Genomic DNA, 20,481 nt, shown 5'->3' with positions numbered 1-20,481 from the left:
CTTCTAGAAGTAGTGGTATGATATGGTACTGTCTTGGGGAGGAATGAGATGTGGCTGATTGGTAGGTAAGGGCCAGATCATCATAGATTTTTGTAGGCATTCTAAAAGAGTTTGTACCTAATTCTATAGGCCCTGAGAACAGGGGAGCAGGGAATGAATTGATTAGGATTACATCTTATGAAGAGTGCCTTCATTGTATAATAGAAAATCAGGTGGAAGCTTAAGACAATGGAGATGGAGACACCAATTAGGAGCCAGTTGCAATTCAGGGCAAACATAATCAAATTTGCACTTCATACAAGTGTTAAATACTTACCTCATTTAAGATCTCATCTGAAGCTACTGATTTGATTGTTTCTTTATGTCTGAGGCGAGATATTGATGATTTCAAATAGGTAGGCAGATCCAAGGCTCTTCAGGAACAACAACATAGAGTTATACACTTCAAATGATTTTAACAGAGAGGAAGAATTAAGATGGCAGAAGAAGAGTAGGGGCACCCTAAGTTTGTTTCATCCCTTGAATACAACTAGATAGCTATCGAATCATTCTGAGCAGCTGAGAAATCAACTGGACTGCAAGTCTACAAGTAGAAAAGTGACCCCCTTTTGGAAGGTAGGCAGTGCGGAGGCTTGACTCTGGTGTGATAGAGCTGACAGGATATGGTGGGGAAGGGGCGTGCTTGAGGAGGCTACTGCGAAGTAGTATAAGCAGCAGAGTGCAAAATCGGAAGTTTTAGAACTCTCCTATAGTGGAGGCTGTTCCTGGCTTAAAGGTGCTCGGGTGGTGAAGTGGGGCAGAATCCCAGGTGTGACACCATGTGCTGAGGATCCCCTGGGACACAAGAAAATGGGTGGCAGCTCAGTGATGCACTGTTCCCAGGCATAGGAGCATGGAAGCTGGCTGAGAACACCAAGTGTAGATGCCAGCTTTCTGCTCTGTCTTGCCATAAACTGAGAACTGCTGCATGGTCCTGGGACCACTTTCCTGGGGGGTGGTCCAACAAAAGGCAGAAGTGTGGTGAGACACTCCCTGGGAGGAACAGCTTGGGTGTGCCCCACAGGACTCCCTAAAATTTGGTTTTGAAACTCAGTCACATGCCTGAATTTAAAAAACCTTGGACACAGGCAAGGTGAACACAGAGTTCTGACAGAAACCAGGGAAACTGGGGCACCTGGGTGGCTCAGTGGGTTAAAGCCTCTGCCTTCCGCTCGGGTCAGGGGATCGAGCCCCACATCCAGCTCTGTGCTCAGTAGGGAGCTTGCTTCCTCCTCTCTCTGCCTGCTTCTCTGCCTACTTGTGATCTGTCAAATAAATAAATAAAATGTTAAAAAAAAAAAAAAAAGAAGAAACCAGGGAAATAAGTGTGACTGACTTCTTTATTGTGAGGGCTCACTGAAGAGACAGGGACATGAATTTTCAGCTCCAGGGCTAGAGATAGAGGAGCCACTATATTCATTCCACCCATCAGTGCTCAAAGCCCTCAGGGAGCAAAACAGCGCCACCTAGTGGAGTTGAGTCCAGAGGCACTTACACCAAGCCCTGCCTCCCTGCCCCCTAGGGTACATTTCCATTGAGGCAAGTCCACCTGAGAATCAGGCTGCAGGCCCTTCCCCCAGAAGACCAGAAGAAACAACTCACTCGAACCAAGTTCACTGATCATAGACAGCTGCAAAGCTTCAGCTCTAGGAGAAAATAGTATCTAGCACCTTTTGTACTTTTATTCTTTAATTTTTTATTTTATTTATCCAGTTATCTTATTTTTTTGAATTCTTTTTTGAATTCTTTTTAATTTTTATTTTTATATATACTTCATATTTCTTATTTTTTGTTTCCTTTCATTGCACTTTATTTTACTCTTTCTTATTTTGGGATTTAGTTTCTTTTAATAAGCAGACCAAAACACACCCAGGATCTAGGTTTTGTTGTTCATATCTTTCAATAATTACTCTGAATGTAAGTGGGCTAAATGCTCCAATCAGAAGACACAGAGTATCAGAATGGATTAAAAAACAAGATCCATCAATATCCTGCTTACAAGACACTCAGTTTAGATCCAACACCTCCAGATTGAAAGTGATGGGGATAGAGAACCATTTATCATGCTAAAGGACATGTGAAGAAAGCTGAACATCCTTATATAAGACAAACTAGAATTTAAAGCAAAGACTGTAATAAGAGATGAGGAAGGACACTATATCATAATAAAAGGGTCTATCCAACAAGAAGAGCTAATAAATGTAAATATTTATGCCCCTAACTTGGGAGCAGCCAAATACATAAACAAATTAATAACAAACTTAAGGAAATGCATTGATAATAATACAATAATAGTAGGGGACTTTAACACCACACTCACAGCAATGGACAGATCATCTAAGTGGAAGATCAACGGCAAACAAGGGCTTTGAATGACACGCTAGACCAGATGGACTTACCATGTATATTCAGAGCATTTCATCCTAAAGCAGCAGATTACACATGCTTTTTGAATACACATAGGATATTCTCCAGAATAGGTCACAATAGGTCACAAATGAGGATTCAGCTAGAACAAAAAGATTGAGATCACACTATGCATATTTTTAGACCAAATGCTATGAAACTTGAAGTGAGCCACAAGAAAACATTTGGAAGGACCACAAATACATGGAGGTTAAAGAACATTCTACTAAAGAATGAGTGGGTCAACCAGGAAATTAAAGAAGAATTTTAAAAATATATGGAAGCAAATGTAAATGAAAACACAATAGTTCAAAATCTTTGGGATGTAGCAAAGATGGTTAAAAGGGAGGTATATAGCAATGCAGGCCTTTCTCAAGAAGCAAGAAATGTCTCAAATACATAGCCTAACCTTACACCTAAAGGAGCTAGAAAAAGAACAGCAAATAAAGCATAAATTCAGCAGGATAAGAGAAATAATAAAGATTAAAACAGAAATTAATGATAGAGAAATTAAAAAAAAAACAGTGGAACAGATCAATGAAACTAGGAGCTGGTTCTTTGAAAGAATTAACAAGATTGATAAACCCCTAGCCAGACTTACCAAAAAGAAAAGAAAAAACACCCAAATAAATGAAATCGTGAATGAAAGAGGAAACATCACAACTAACGCCAAAGAAACATAAACAATTATAAGAGAATATTATAAGCAATTACATGCCAACAAATTAGGCAATCTGGAAGAAATGGATAAATTCCTAGAAACACATCAATGACCAAAACTGAAACAGGAAAAAATAGAAAACCTGAACAGACCCATAACTAGCAAAGACATTGAATCAGCAATCAAAAATCTCCCAATAAGAGTCCAGGGCCCAGGGATGCCTGGGTAGCTCAGTCATTAAGCGTCTGCCTTCAGCTCAGGTCATGATCTCAGGGTCCTGGGATCGAGTCCTGTGTCAGGCTCCTGCTCAGTAGGGAGCCTGCCTCTCCCTCTGTCCTCCCCCCTGCTTGTATGCATTCTCTCTCTCTCTCTCTCAAATAAATAAATAAAATCTTAAAAAAAAAAAAAAAAAAAAAGAGTCCAGGGCCCAATGGCTTCCCAGGGCAATTCTATCAAACATTTAAAAAAGAATTAATACTTCTTCTTCTGAAAAGATAGAAATGGAAGGAAAACTTCCAAACTCACTCTATGAAGCCAGCCTTACCTTGATCCCAACACCAGACAAAGACCTTACTAAAAAGGAGAATTACAAAACAATATCCCTGATGAACGTGGATGCAAAAATTCTCAACAAGATACCAGTTAATTGGATCCAATAGTACATTAAAAGGATTATTCACCACAGCTAAGTGGGATTTATTCCTGGGCTGCAAGGTTGGTTCAACATCCACAAATCAATCAATGTCATACACCACATGAATAAAAGGATAAGAACCATACGATCCTCTTTTTTTTTTTTAAAGATTTAATTTATTTATTTGACAGAGAGAGAGAGATCACAAGTAGGCAGAGAGGCAGGCAGAGAGAAGGGTAAGCAGGCTCCCTGCTGAGCAGAGAGCCCGATGCAGGGCTCAATCCCAGGACACTGAGATCATGACCTGAGCTGAAGGCAGAGGCTTAACCCACTGAGCCACCCAGGCACCCCCAACATGATCCTCTTAATAGATGCAGGAAAAGTATTTGACAAAATATAACATCCTTTCTTTTTTTTTTATAAGATTTTATCAATTTATTAGACACAGAGAGAGAGATCACAAGTAGACAGAGAGGCAGGCGAGGTGGTGGGGGGGGAAGCAGGCCTCCTGCTGAGCAGAGAGCCTGATGCGGGACTCGATCCCAGGACCCCGAGACCATGACCTGAGCCAAAGGCAGAGGCCCAACCCACCTAGCCACCCAGGCGCCTCTATAACATCCTTTCTTGATAAAAATCCTCCACCATGAAGGGATAGAGGGAACGCACCTCAACATCATAAAAGCCATATACAAAAGACCCATAGCAAATACCATCCTCAATAGGGAAAAACTGAGAACTTTTGTCAGGAACACAAGAGGGATGTCCTGTTGTTCAACATAGTACTGGAAATCCTGGCCTCAGCAATCAGAAAACAAAAAGAAATAAAGGCATCCAAACTGTCAAAGAAGAAGTCAAACTTTCACTCTTCACAGATGACATGATACTTCATGTAGAGAACCCAAAGACTCCACCAAAAAATTGCTAGAACTGATAACAGGAATCCAGCAGAGTCACCGGATATAAAATCAACACACAGAAGTCTGTTGCATTTCTATACACTAATAATGAAGCAGTAGAATGAGAAATCAAGGAACTGATCCCATTTACAAGTGCACCAAAAACCATATGATACCTAGGAATAAACCTAACCAAAGATGTAAAGGATCTGTTCTCTCAAAACTATAAAACATTTATGAAAGAAATTGAGGAATACATAGATAAATGGAAAAATATCCCATGTTCATGAATTGGAAGAACAAATATTATTAAAATGTCTCTGCTACCCAAAGCAATCTACACATTTAAAGCAATCCCTACCAAAATACCATCAGCATTTTCCACAGAGCTGGAATAAAAGATCCTAAAATTTGTATGGGACAAGAAACGATCCTGACTAGCCAAAGTAAAGTTGAAAAAGAAAACCAAAGCTGGAGATTTCACAATTCTGGACATCAAGCTCTATTACAAAGCTGTAATCACTAATATAGTACAGTACTGGCACAAAAACAGACACATGGAACAGAACAGAGAACCCAGAATTGGACCCATAACTCTATGGTCAACTAATATTTGACAAAGCAGGAAAGAATATTCAATGGAAAAAAGACAGTCTCTTCAACAAATGGTGTTGGGAAAATTGGACAGCCACATGCAGAGGAATGAAACTGGACCACTTTCTTACACCATATACAAAAATAAATTAAAATGGATTAAAAGACCTAAATGTGAGACAGGAATCTATCAAAATCCTAGAGAAGAACATAGGCAGCAACCTCTTTAACCTCAGCCACAGGAACTCCTGACTAGACACATCTCCAGAGGCAAGGGAAACAAAAGCAGAAATGAGCTATTGGGACTTTATCAGGATAAAAAGCTTTTGCACAGTAAAGGAAACAATCAACAAAACTAAAATGCAACTGACAGAATAGGAGAAGGTATTTGCAAATGACATATCAGTTAAGGGCTAGTATCCAAAATCTATAAAGAACTAATCAAACTTGGGGTGCCTGGGTGGCTTTGTTGTTAAGCATCAGCCTTCAGCTCAGGTCATGATCCCAGGGTCCTGGGATCGAGCCCCACAGGCTCAGTGGGAAGCCTGCTTCTTCCTCTCCCACTCCCCCTGCTTGTGTTCCCTCTCGCGCTGTTTCTGTTAAATAAATAAACAAAATCTTAAAAAAAAAAAAAGAACTTACCAAACTCAACTCCCAAAAAACAAATAATCCAGTCAGGAAATAGGCAGAAGACATGAATAGAGATTTCTCCAAAAAAGACATACAAATGGCCAACAGATACATGAAAAAAATGCTCAACATCACTCATTATCAGGAAAATACAAATCAAAACAACAATGAGATACCACCTCACACCAGTCACAATGGCTAAAATTGACAAGTCAGGAAACAACAGATGTTGGCAGCAATGCGGAGAAAGGGGAACCTTCTTACACTGTTGGTAGGGATGCAAACTGGTGCAGTCATTCTGGAAAACAGTATGGAGGCTCCTCAAAAACTTAAAAATAGAGCTACCCTACAATCCAGCAATTGCACTACTAGGTATTTATCCAAAGGATACAAAAATAATGCTCTGAAGGGCACCTGCACCCCAATGTCTATAGCAGCAATGTCCACAGCAGTCAAAATATGGAAAGAGCCCTCAGGTCAGGTCTATCAACAGAAGAATGAATAAAGAAGTAGTGTGTGTATAATATGGAATATTATATATTTTATATATATGCATGTGCATTCCATATACATATATGGAATATTACTCAGCCATCAAAAAGAATGAAATCCTCCCATTTGCAATGATGGGGATGGCACTAGAGGGTTTTATGCTAAGGGAAATAAGTCAGTCAGAGAAAGACAAATATATGATTTCACTCATATGTGGAATTTAAGAAAGAAAATAGATGAACATAGGGGAATGGAAGGAAAAATAAAATACAATAAAAACAGAGAGGGAGGCAAACCATAAAAGACTCTTAATTATAGGGGACAAACTGAGGATTGCTGGGGGGGTTGGCGGGGTGGGGGGGTTGGCGGGGGGGGGGAACTGGGTGATAGGCATTAAGGACGGCACCTGATGTAATGAGCACTGGGTGTTATATGCAACTGATGAATCACTAAATTCTACCCCTGAAACTAATAATATATGTTAACTAAATGGAATTTAAATAAAACAATTTTTAAATAAATAATTTTAACATTAGTTTTGGTGGTAATGGGCAGGGTTTTACCTATGTTCATGGTGATAAATAATTCAGTTACCCTGAATTTTATAGAGTTTCTTTGGATCTTCTTATCATAGGTGGTTAGAGCTACACATTTGGTAATCACCAGTGGTTTCACTGGTCCTCAGCAAAGGAGAAAAATAAGGCAAGTGATATTTTGAGATTATATCCTTTCTATTTTTGATGTTATAATATTCTTTCTTTTACAAATTGATGATTATAGAAAATGGTAGTGATTTTATTATGTCTTTACTTTATAAAAGTTAGCCTTTGGAATGTGCATTTGTTTTGAGAACATAGATTCTATTAGATAAATAAGGTTGTTGTTTATAAAATATAGGAAAAACTTTTAAGAGGTTTTAACTATAGATTAGTATCTAGTAAGCAAAATATTTTTCATGGGATGTGGTAAACATAAGACAAGCAAGTAGAGCACATTATGTGCTAAACATAGAGGGGGGCTACTTAATATTCTTGAGATACCTGGGTTCTAAGTACCAATAATATAGGATTCATAAATGAGACTAAATACAGAAGACACTCAATATTCAGGACACATGAGCATTTAATACTCATGATGCTTTAATTTGGCCACTAAATAGTGATCTCCATTCTGGCCCCACATACCCTCTACTTAAGAAATATAAATAAAATCCATGGAGTACCTGCAGAAGAGCTGGGTAAGATCTGATTTTCGCAGATGTCAACTAAAATAACAAGTCCAAAGCAGCCTACTCTCTCCTGTGTTCTACCTGCAGTACTGAGAGGGGCCAGAGGCAGACGGCAGTTGCAGGTGGTGACAGCAGGGTCACAAGTGCTCACAATAGGGAACAAGGATAAAAGGCATTTATATGATATGACACCCCAAAATATACATGGTATAGTTTTTGTGGTCATCTCAAACTTCTGAAAACTCTTTTTTTTTTCTTAAAGATTTTTTATTTATTTACTTGAGAGAGAGAGAGCGCACAAGCAGGCAGAGCAGCAGGCAGAGGGAGAGGGAGAAGCAGACACCCCACTGAGCAGGGAGCCCAATGCAGGGGCTCAATCACAGGACCCTGGGATCATGACCTGAGTTGAAGACAGATGCTTAACTGACTGAGCCACCCAGGTGCCCCCCAAAACTCTTAATACATGGTAATGACAGTATGACTATCCAAGTGAAGATTGCAACTTTCATTCCATTTCTCTATACAGAACATTAATAAAGTGCAAAGTTTCACACATAGGACAGCATGGAAATTTACATTTAAGATAGGGCTTTTGCAAAAAGAAATTAAAATTTACGAAAAGAACTTTTGCAACTATTTAAAATTGGTGCACACTATCTTACTTAGTAACTGTTGTGTTCCTGGTAGGAATATTATAAGCCCGCAGTATTCTGACAAGAATCTTAATATCCCCGTCACAGATAGTCTGTGCTGCTACTTTCTTCCTTTCTTTTCTCTGAGGCTTTAACTGTCTTCGTCGTTCAACAATTTTACAAACTGCATGCGTCAACTGGCTAAAAAGTAAAAAAATGATCAGCTGCGTATGCACAAGATAATTTTGTTTTAAAAGACATCAATTTTTAAAGTGAATTATTGTAAATAAGGCCGTTATTCTGAACCATATTTTCTCCTTTGTTGAGGGAAGACAGAGTTGTCTTAAACCCAAGGAAAGGACCTTCCTGAGCCCAGAAGAGATGCTGTGCTCACTCTCATGTTGTGAGAAAATGTGATTGTGATTGCCTCGTGCCCTTTGGGTACACAGTCCAAGAATAGACAAGGGCATGGAGACAGAATTCCACAAAAACATGATGTTCTTTCAGAACATTATTCATTTTTCAGAAATCACTCTCCTAAAAGTGATTTGATGCTCAACTGTTCTACAGGCTCTGAAACAGGAGTTAGTTATACAAGCTGCCAACACAAATCCATGGAATTACGTACAGCTTTACGGCCACACTCATTTCCCCCCAAAAACTGAAAATAAAATACAATAGATTTCAGCATCCAAACCAATTAAAACGTATTGGTGACACTAGGAATCTGCAGGTGGCCCCAGGGAAGGTTCCCAGAAACATGGCATCCCTACTTCTGGTCCTACCCCTATGGTTCAGAGATAAACAGTGTGGGAATTGAGTTGAGCCAAAGGCTCCCTCACCTGCTGCCTGTGGGTTATAAAGGGGGAGATTATAGGCTTAGTATGTGGTGCTGCAGGCAACAGCTTTTCCAGGAATGGTTCCAAAACAGGAAAATCTTAGGGCAAAACTAATTTGGGACAAAGGTATTTCTTGTCTTTTTCTTTCCTGCCCTAAAAACTATTAATAAGGGGAGGATTGAAAAATAGTACTAAGCAACGAAAAATACATATCATATAGATGTATCCAAAATGCAATTTTAAAAGAACCAAATATATTTTAAATCACTATATTTCACTTTATGCCTCGTAAATGCATCCTCTGACATGTAACTTAATATTAAAACAGAGAACTTAAGAGAACTTTGAAGGCATTAACTTAAAGCTTTGTATTTCATATTTTAAAAATAGTAATTTTTACGATGTACCTTGCAGATACAATTTCTTCATAATCAGCCACAACATCTGATAAGTTAAATTTGCTAACTTTGACAATTCTTTTCATTATCAACCTTCTCATCTACAAAAAAATAAGTTTAATTTAAAGAAATAATAGTTTATATTTGAAGATTAAGTATTTACAATGCTATTGGTACAATTTTTAAATTTAAATTTATTTTTTAATTAACAAATAATGTATTATTTGCCCCAGGGGTACAGGTCTGTGAATCGTCAGGCTTACACACTTTACAGCACTCACCATAGCACATACCCTCCCCAATGTATTGGTGCAATTTTTTAGTCCTAATTTTTGCAAGCAATGAATGTAAAGGGAGATTAGGATTTCACAAAAATAAATGCAAACATACCGATAATACTATTCTGTTGTTACCTTTTTCAGAAAATTGGCAGAATTAATTCTTTGTGCAGTAATGGAATTGACATCTGAAATGGAGATATCCTTCTCTATCTGACTTTCATATTCCTAAACAGAGAATTAAGTTAATTTTACCTCTTCAGTGTAACAGAGTTCAGGGTCTGATACACTGCAATAAGATGTAAAATATTAAATATTTGGTTTATGTGTAGAAGACACAGACAACACTCTGGCATGAGAGGGAAAAAAAAACATATTTCTTTCAGATTCTTCCACTGAGCATTAGCTAAGAACAGCTTTTGACCATATTTCTTTGCTTCTAGGATGAGGTCCATTCATCTTTAAAAATAGCATAATGTTGGTGCACTTGGGTGGTTCAGTCAGTGAAGCATCTGCCTTTGGCTCGGGTCATGATCCCAGGGTCCTGGTATCGAGCCCCACATCGAGCTCCCTACTCAGTGGGGAGTCTGCTTCTCCCTCCCCCTGCACCCTTCCCTGTGGCTTGTGCTCCCTCTCACACACACACTCTCTCTCTCAAATAAACAAAATATTTTTTAAAATGTAAAAAAATTAAAATAACATAATGTTAAGAAAAAAAATTATGATTGACAAAAAATTATGAAAAAATGTGAAAATGACTGCAAAGTATTCTTTATGTGTATATTTATTTACCTGGAAACCACTGAAAACAAAACATATGGGAAGCAGTATAGTATCAATAGCTTTAATGTTTAACTTCTAACTTTATTTTTTTTTAAGATTTTTTTTTAAGTAATCTCCACACCCAATGTGGGACTTGAACTCACAACCCCAAGATCAACAGTTGAACTCTCCACCAACTGAACCAGCCAGGTGCCCCTTAACTTCTAACTTTAAAAAGTTAATCAATAACTTTAATTTTACATCCAGTAGTTGGTATAAGATTATTTGTCAGACTGCTTCATCTATATAATTCAGAATAAATCTGCACCCGTTATATCTGCATTTGTGGGATACATCCCTAATGCACATGGAGATTGTCTTACATTATGGATAATATTAAAAAATACACAAAAGTAATGAAGTAGATACTTTAGAACTTTCAGCCACGTTACAACAAGCATTCTTTTATCTGAAAGTAATTTATTTGTTCTTCCAATTATCTGCAAGAAATCTTGAATTTAATTCTGTTGACAAGTAACAACTTTTACTTAAAGATAAATTAATATTTCCTACCACTTTACTCTTTAAAGTATTAATTTATAGGAGCTACTTAAATATTATAATATCTAGATATTAACTTTTTGTTATACGTGTTGCAAATATATTGGCTTAATCTGTAGGGTTTTAACTTTAATAACAAATTAATCTTTTTAAAAAATTTATACTTTTTGAGTTTTAAGAAATACTTTCTTACCCCAAGATTAAGATATCTATTTAAAGTTTTGCTTTTCACATGTAATCCTTTTCTTATTAAGTTTTTTATTTTAAATCTAGCATAATTAATATAATTTACATGTAGTCTTCATTACACATGGTATTTATTGCTTTTATAAGGTCTGAATTTAATTTTATTTCTTTCTAAACAGATGACCAGAACCACTTAACAGATAGTCTATTCTTTTTTTTTAAGATTTTTTTTAAATTTAAGGATTGTATTTATTTATGTGTCAGAGAGAGATAGGGAGAGCGAGCACAAGCAGGGGGAGCAGCAGGCAGAGGGAGCAGTAGGCTCCCGGCTAAGCAGGGAGCCCCCTGCAAGACTTGATCCCAGGACTCTAGAATCATGACTGGAGCTAAAGGCAGACACTTAACAAAGTGAGCCACCCAGGAATTCCTTTTCAAAGATTTTTTTTATTTATTCATTTGAGAAAGAGTGATTGAGAGCATGAGCAGTGGGGAGGTGCAGAGGGACAGGGAGAAGCAGACTCCCTGCTGAGCAGAGAACCTGACTTCAGGGCTCGGTCCCAGGACCCCGAGATCATGACCTGAATCAAAGGCAGCTGCTTAACCCACTGAGCTACCCAGGTGCCCCGAAAATCCATTCTTTTCCAACTTATATGTAATGATACTTATCAAATATAAAGTTTCTACATATGCATAAGTCTGTTTTGAGGCCCTCTGTTCTATTTCACTGGTTTGGAATTGCATGACTACATTTACAAAATAATTTGGGAAGGACTGACATCCTACAAAGCTGGCTCCTTACAACTTCCTATCAGTGAATATTTACTCAAATTTCTTTTTTACATCATTCAAAATGTTTTATAATTTCCAACACTAAGTCCTTGCTAAGCTAGTTGTCCCACATTCCAAATTTGATTGCTTCCTTGTGGTGCCATTTAACTTCTCTATTCCTCATACTTCTTGTAAACAAATTAACCTGAAGTCTTAATTTGATTCAGATTACATATCCGTGGCAAGGAGATTTCATACATAATGTATATTTCATGCTGTATGATGTAAGGGGTAATAATGTCTGGATGTCTATTATAAGTGTATTAGTTTTCTCTTCCAGCTATAACAAATTATCACAAATTAAGTTGCTTTGAACAACACAAATTGAGTATCTCACAGTTCTGTAGGTGAGAAGTTCCGGGTTGTGTCAGCTGCTTTCTCTGTGCCGGGTTTTGCAAGGCTGATGTCAAATTGTAGGCCTGCTAGGTTCTTATCAGGAAGGTCCGGGAAGGATCTTTTTCCAAGCTCATTGACGTTGTGAGCAGAATCCAGTGCCCTGCCGCTGTGTGACTGAGGTCTCCTTCCCTTGCCACCATCAGGTAGAGCCTGCTCTTAGCTCCAGGCACCTCTCACCAGACTTTGCAGGGGGTCCTCTAAGTCTCAGAGTCAGCCACTACATGTTGAATCCTTCTCATGACAAATCTGATTTCTCTTGCTGCAGCTTTTGCTCCCAGTTGGAAAAATTTCTCTACTTTTAAAGACTCACTGTAATTAGATTAGGTCCCACCCAGATAATCCAGGACAATGTCCCTATTTTAAACAATGTAACAGAACTATTCACTGGTTCCATGGATTAGGGAGTGGACGTCTTTAGGGGAGCCATTATTCTGCCTAACACTATTAATAAGATTAAGCTGGATCACTGAGTCAGGATGGTGACAGCCAGGTATCTCCATTGTAGAGGTACAGGGTTCCTTTTGCAATAAAAAAGTTGTCATTTTAAATATGGATGTTATATTCAACAAATTTACTAGTTGTGACAGTTTGCTGTAGTTTCTCTTATGTTTTCCATGTAGACAAATATATTTTCTGCAAACAAGGGCAGTTTGTCTTTTCTAATTTTCTTCTTTCTCTCTTAAAGCATTGGGTCTTACTGGTAGAGATGATAGTGGGCATCCTTATGTTGTTCAGACTAATGGGAAAACTGATGTCTATCCACTAAGTATATGTTTGTATAGAAGTCTATGAGGAAACAGATTTCTGATCATGAGCCATACAGTTAATAGGGTACTGATTCACAGTCAGGGGCAGGGTGGGGGGCAGGGGGGGTGGTATAAGGAATAGGTGTTCCAGAATGCTAAAAAACTAGAGACAGACAATTTGTTCAGGGACACCTGGGTACTGGCTCTATTTCTTTCTTTTTCTTTTTTTTTTTTTTTAAGATTTTATTTATTTATTTGACAGAGAGAGATCACAAGTAGGCAGAGAGGCAGGCAGAGAGAGAGGAAGGGGAGCAGGCTCCCCACTGAGCAGAGAGCCCAATGAGGGCTCGATCCCAGGACCTCTATTTATAAGGTCTGAATTTAATTTTATTTCTTTCTAAATAGATGACCAGAACCACTTAACAGATAAGTCTATTCTTTTTTTTTTTTTTCCATGACCTGAGTCAATGGCAGAGGCTTTAACCCACTGAGCCACCCAGGTGCCCCTCTATTTCTTTTCTTGAAGGATAATATAGCCTTAGTGACCAAGAGCCCCAGGAGTACAATGTTTGTAAACATTCCCTTGGCAAGTGTTAATCCTCCTGGAGTAGTTAGGTAAACCTTGACTATTGTGTACAAGGGTTTTTTGTTTATTTGATTTTTGTTGTTGTTGTTGTTTCAATTTGTTTTGTTAACTCTGGCAAAACCCCACTTTGTGTGGACATGTCACAAGAAGCTTACTCCCCATTAGGGTAGCAAAGTTCAGGAAAAACCAGCAACAAAATTTGTTGCAGCTATCTCGTCCTGTGTTCTGCTCTGCTTTCTGTGTGTTTCTGCATTACTGGCTAATTACATCTGAGACTCAATGTAATCATTGTAAATCCACAATTTAGAAGAAGCACTTCTTTCAATGCAGTTCACATCATCAGAAAAAAACAAAAATGTTTTAACATTCTTAATCAGTTTAAAGAAGTTCTCTTCTAAGGAAACAATCAACAAAACTAAAAGGCAACCTAAGAAATGGGAGAAAATATTTGTAAATATTTGTAAATGACATATCCAGTAAAGGGTTAGTATCCAAAATATATAAAGAACTTACCAAACTCAACACCTCCCCCTGCAAAATCCAATTAAAAAATGGGCAGAAGACATGAACAGACATTTCTCCAAAGAAGACATACAGATGGCCAACAGACACATGAAAAGATGCTCATCATCACTTGCCATCAGGGAGATGCAAATCACAACTACAATGAGATAGCAACTCGCACCTGTCAGAATGGCTAACACCAACAACACAAGAAACAACAGGTGTTGGCAAGAATGTGGAGAGAGGGAACTCTCTTGCACTGTCGGTGGGAATGCAAACTGGTGCAGCCACTGTGGAAAACAGTATGGAGGTCCCTCGAAGAGTTAAAAATAGGAATACCCTATGATCCAGCAATTGCACTACTGGGTATTTACCCAAAGAATTAAAAAACACTAATTCAAAAGGATACATGCACCCCTATGCATTATTTACAATAGCCAAGATACGGAAGCAGCCCAAGTACCCATCAATCAAAGAATGGGTAAATATGGGGTATATGTACACAATGAAATATTATTCAGCCATAAAAAGAATGAAATCTTTCCATTTGCAACAAGATGGATGGAGCTAGAGAGTATTATGCTCAATGAAATAAGTCAGTCAGAGAAAGACAAATAGCACATGATTTCACTCATATGTGGAATTTAAGAAACAAAACAAGCAAAAGGAAAAAAGAGAGAGAGAGAGAGAAAAACCAAGAAACAGACTCTTAACTCTAGAGAACAACTTGATGGTTGCCAGAGAAGGGGGTGGGGGAGGGTGGGTGAAATAGGTGATAGAGATGAACAGTGCACTTGTCATGAGCACTGGGTATTGCATGGAACTGCTCAATCACTATATTGTACATCTGAAACTAATATAACATTGCACGTTAGCAAACTGGAATTAAAATAAAAACTAAAAAATGAAAAAATTCCCTTTTAATTCTAATATACTAAGAGCTTTCATCATGAATGAGCACTGATTTTATTAAATGCCTTCTGGGCATTTATTAAGAGAAGCATATTTTTCCTTCCTTAATCCTATTAACATGGTACAGTATATTAATAGATTCCCAAATTAAATTAGCTTTGTTATGTGAAAACAAACCCTCTTGGATTATAAATAATTATATATTTATATACAATACATTGTTTATCAATTTGCTGAAATTTTATTAGTAATTTTACAACTATGCTCAAAAGTAAAATGATCCAAAATGATTATTTCCTGTCCTCCTTGCTCAATTTTGGTATGAGAGTTATATCAGACTCAGAAAATGAGTAGGATTACTTTCCCTGCTTTTCTGTTCTCTGAATAGTTCAAATAAGATAAGGAAAGCTCCAGGGCACCTGGGTGGCTCAGTGGGTTAAGCCTCTGCCTTCGGCTTGGGTCGTGGTCTCGGGGTCCCGGGATTGAGCCCAGCAACAGGCTCTCTGCTCGGCAGGGGAGCCTGTTTCCCCACCCCTCGCCTGCCTCTCTGCCTACTTGTGATCTTTCTCTCTCTGTCAAATAAATAAATAAAATCTTAAAAAAAAAAAAAAAGATAAGGAAAGCTCCTAGTTTCAAGAGCAGAAACAGTTCCTCTTTTATGAGGTTATATTCCGGATTATCCTGAGCCTTGTGCTCTACCTGTCACAGTTTATGGAACTGTAGAAGTAAACCCAATCACTGAGAGAAGCAGCAGGAGGAAACGGAGTAACTTTCTAGCTATTCTAAGCTATTCTAAGGCCTTCCCGCTATAGTTTGCTAACTGAAGTTCCTAAGGTCTCAGAACAGATTGACCATAATTAAACCTGAAGCCAAATACGAATTGGTTAGTTTGTGATTACATATATTTCTACTCACTCTTGTTTGTGAAAGTCATGAATTATCTGCAAATCCTATCGTTATATGATGATAATAGTCAAATGTACTGACTGGTGGTGCTAAGATATTGTCATTGAAAAATCATTAATTTGCCTTTCCCCTTTTACCTCTGAGCCACACCAAAGAGAGTCTCCAGACAGTCCATTTGGTTCAGAATATGAATGTCCTTGAGTTTTAAATGTAATGAGTCCTGTATAGTTTTGTTTGTGTATCCTCTAAGTTAAGGTATACAAACTAAAGGATGGCTATGTGGCAACAACAAAAACAAACACACACTATTTTTTAAAACGACTTTTATTTAATATTAAGTGGCTTATTGCAATTTACTTTCAGTCCAGAATAAAATGAAGACAAATATCGAAGAGTTTATCCATGTTTTTCTTATAGATAATAACAAAATTTAAATAAGTCTATTATAACCTATTTTTAAAATAGGTTTTTAATACAAACTTATTTGTTTAAAAAAAGGAAAAATTAAGATAGATTTAAAGCAGCAAAAATTATTAATTTATCATACAATAAACAATATTCAAATAGAAATCACATACCTGAAGGACTAAATCTGGAATATCCTTGTCGTAAAGGGGTATTTGCTGCAGAAGGAAAATGTCTAACTGACCGGCATTTCTAAGTTGCAATAGCTGGAAACGTTTACTCTTTTTCATTTCTTCTTCAGAAACAAAGTTAAATTCATCTCGCAACTGTTCCAGACGAAAATATTTTGGAAGTTCCTGTCCTTTATGTTTCATGTACTATAAAACATAAATAATAGAGTTTTTACTTAAAATATTAATTTTTTAAAATTTGAGAATCATTTCAAAACACTTTTTTCCCTTCAACTGCTAGATGTTAGAGTTGCCATATAGGAAGGAAATGGAGCAATGACTCTATACAGAGATAGAATCTGGAAAAAAAAAAAGAAAAGAAAAAATAGAATCCAGCCTCCATGGCTTGCCAATCTTTTCCTGGTCATGACAGATACGAAAAATGAGAATATTTATATTGCATACTGGGTTAAAAGATGAGACCTATTCATATCTCTTTGCCATAAATGCTGAGAAAGGATCAATATTTCTGTATACCTGTAATCAACAGAGCACCTTAGCTGGGAAGCTCTGATTTAGGGAAGCTTAACTGCAATAATCTATGCATTGTTTTACTCAATAAATGCAAATGTGCAGACATGGTCCATGCAAGGAAAAGTGCTAGCTATCAAAGATTTATTCGCTGTAGTTCTACAAGGAAAGATAAAACACAGAATGAAAAACTACAGTAAAAGGCAGAATGATATCAGAGTCATAGAAGTTATAAAGAGAAAGAAAAAGTTAACAGGAGGGAATGGAAAGAAGGGCCCACATCTAACTGAGGTTATCAGTGGAATCTTCATCAGACTTGCATGGTAGGTAAAATAGCCACCTAGGGTGCCCTTCTAGGCAGAGGGAATGACATGAATAAATGCATGAAGAAAGCATGTTTGAGGCATGCAGAGCAGTTCAGGTGGTTGTAAGAAAGGACAGAAGCAGTGAACAGAGTCTTTGAGGGTAGGAGTGTGTCTATAGATCATCTCTATAGCCCTGGCATCTAGAATACTATGGGTACTCAGTAGTTGTACAAGAGATGCTTGCCTGAAGGTTAGCCTATAGGATGTACTGCAGGCTGCAAAGCAATGGCAGAGTACCAACCATCAGGCCTAAGTAGCAATTATTTCAGTTGTTGAATTTCTAATTGTCTTTACAATACTGTAAAACTGGTTGAAAATCGTATCTGTCCTCAGAGTTATCTTTATATGCCTCCTGGTGCCTAGAAAAATATACAGCAAACTATGAACTATAAGGGGGTAGAGCTTAGGAAATAGAATATACAGTATTGATACTTGCCATAACTTACCATAATAAATTCCATTAGATCAGAATATTCTGGATTATTTGGATCAATTTTTACTTCCTTTGCCCACTCAAAAAGCTTCTGTGCATTAATGAGCCACGGAATTCCAGGAACCCCTCTTGCATTTACATTCCTTAACACACTAACATAGAGAAAAATATCTTGTGAATATAAGCAAAATTACAAATAGGTGAAGTATGAGTATTCTTTTTTTAATTCCTACTTCTGTCCTTATATTTGAACTGTTTTGATATCTTTGTCAGAAGAGATCTCTAGGGCCTGAGATCTGATTTCTTATACCATCATGTAAGAAATATTCCTTTTCATAGGAAGAGTGCTAGCCTAGGTCACAAAGGCTGAGGCAAAGCTTACATGTTAATTAATAGATTAGGGAGAGAAACTTATCCAGTTACAGCCTTAAAATTAAAAAGTTGTGATTGGATTTCAATGTACTCCCATGATTTCTTCCTCAGGGAGAGTAATAAAGACCTCAGCACATCTCCTGCCTTTGCTACAATAATTCCTCCAGCCGTCCATATAGGTGTTCAGCTGTGGGCTATGCCAAAATCCCTTTGTCCCCTGTACTCCCTTCTCCACAACCAAATGCCAAGCAAGTAACACAATGCAGTAGCATTAAGTATACTCACAGTGTTGTACAACCACCATCTCTACCTATTTCCAGAATTTTTATCATTCCAAAAAGAAACTGTTAAACAACAACTCCCCATTCCTCTCTACTCCCAACTACTGGCTTTCTGTCTCTATGAATTAAGAAAAAAAAAAAAGGTAAGGTTATTAGGGAGGAAAGACAGACTGTCTACAAAACACCAACATGGTGACTTTTAAATAAGAATGATAAATCCCAGAAGATTATGCAATCATAGCTTCAAAGTGTCAAGGGGAAAATAAGTATCAACCTCAGATTTTATACCCAAACTATTATTCAAGAATGAGGACAAAATAAAGATATTTTCAGATACACAAAAACTAAACAAATTTGCTAGCCACAGAAACTGACTGAAAGAATTAGTAAAGGTGCAGATTTTCATCAAGAAAAGTACATGTAGAATGAAGGTGTAGAAGATATAGAGGTGCAAACACAAAAAGTCAATTAACCATGTCAGAAAATTTCATTAACTAGGTTTCATTAAGAAACACTTCTATATTTTAAAAATGTGTTAAGTGAAAACTCTGGACTATAATCATTGAGATTTGAGAAGTGTGCTCAATGTGATATTAAAGTATTCCAAGATCTTTTGGTTTATTGCTTCATTTCCAGCTCATTGATGAATGAATAAGTGAATGAGTAAATCAGAAAGTACATGAATACTTTCATTCAGAGCTCCCTGCTCCAAAGGAGAACTCCATGCTCTGACACCCACAAGTCAGCCTTGCCTTTTGGAGCACCCATCCCAGGTTCCTGGAACCTCTGCTCAGCACCAGCCTTTGAGTGCCCACAACTGTAGAGCAGAGTTCTGGAACCAACCACTTTGATCACAGATGTCCCAATTGTAAAGTTTTACTTCAAGTTAACTTCTTCTTCTACTTCTTTTTAAGATTTTATTTATTTATTTGACAGAGAGGGAAAGAGCACAAGCAGGGGGAGCAGCAGACAGAGGGAGAGGGAGAAGCAGGCCCCCTGCTGAGCAGAGAGACTGATGCAAGACTCCATCCCAGTGATGAGGGACCAGAAGGCTGGCTGAGGACAAAGCAAAGGCTGGGTGGGACATAGGTGACATTCTTTAGGAATCTCCCAACTATCTTAATGTTAATACCTTGCTAAGAAGGGAAAAATGACACTGCCAATGGCAAGGCCTCTGGTATCAGGTATCTTGTAGGTCCACTTTAGCATATGAAAGTTCTTTTGAAACCTCCCTTTTTCCTTTTCTCCCCCAACCCCATCGTAAAGAACCTGCCACCCCTCACAATCCTAGGGCAGCAGCTCTTTCTGCCCATAGGTCCTGTCCCGTGCTTTAATAAATCACCATTTTGCACCAAAGATGTCTCAAGAATTCTTTCTTGGTCATGGGCTCTGGACTTCATCCCTAAACCTCACCTACATCACCAGGACCCTGGGATTATGACCCCAGCCGAAGGCAGACGCTCAACCCACTGAGCTAACCAGGCATCCCCAAGGTAACTTCTTTAGAGAGTGCTCTGGGGGCGCCTGGGTGGCTCAGTGGGTTAAAGCCTCTGCTTTCAGCTCAGGTCATGATCCCAGGGTCCTGGGATGGAGCCCCGCATCGGGCTCTGCCCAGTGGGGAGCCTGCTTCCTCCTTTCTTTCTGCCTGCCTCTCTGCCTACTTGTGATCTGTCAGATAAATAAATAAAATCTTAAAAAAAAAAAAAAGAGAGTGCTCTGGACTTTGAAACCTCTTGCAATTCACTGCCTCTTGAAATCTGTCATCTGTTCCAATCTTTAACAGAACTGCTTTTCATCTTTTGTAAACCTG

At 38.0% G+C, this 20,481-nt stretch overlaps 1 protein-coding gene across 1 annotated transcript in view; it reads right to left on the bottom strand.

Annotated features, from left to right (window-relative positions):
* LOC111145361 (coiled-coil and C2 domain containing 2B) overlaps window positions 1-20,481 on the bottom strand; it is a 99,673-nt gene that overhangs the window by 33,621 nt on the left and 45,571 nt on the right. The window contains exons 16-21 of the mRNA XM_022500224.1: window positions 18,032-18,170; window positions 16,693-16,896; window positions 9,863-9,955; window positions 9,459-9,550; window positions 8,243-8,413; window positions 317-413 (exon numbers count right to left, since the gene is read on the bottom strand). Coding sequence (XP_022355932.1) covers window positions 317-413; window positions 8,243-8,413; window positions 9,459-9,550; window positions 9,863-9,955; window positions 16,693-16,896; window positions 18,032-18,170 — 796 coding nt within the window. The remainder of the gene's footprint in view (window positions 1-316; window positions 414-8,242; window positions 8,414-9,458; window positions 9,551-9,862; window positions 9,956-16,692; window positions 16,897-18,031; window positions 18,171-20,481) is intronic.

Source organism: Enhydra lutris, unplaced genomic scaffold, assembly GCF_002288905.1.
Source record: "Enhydra lutris kenyoni isolate GAN:26980312 unplaced genomic scaffold, ASM228890v2 scaffoldscaffold12, whole genome shotgun sequence".
In the NCBI taxonomy this organism is placed as follows: domain Eukaryota; kingdom Metazoa; phylum Chordata; class Mammalia; order Carnivora; family Mustelidae; genus Enhydra; species Enhydra lutris.
The sequence above is the reverse complement of the archived record's forward strand: the minus strand, read 5'-3'. Positions and strand labels throughout refer to the sequence as shown.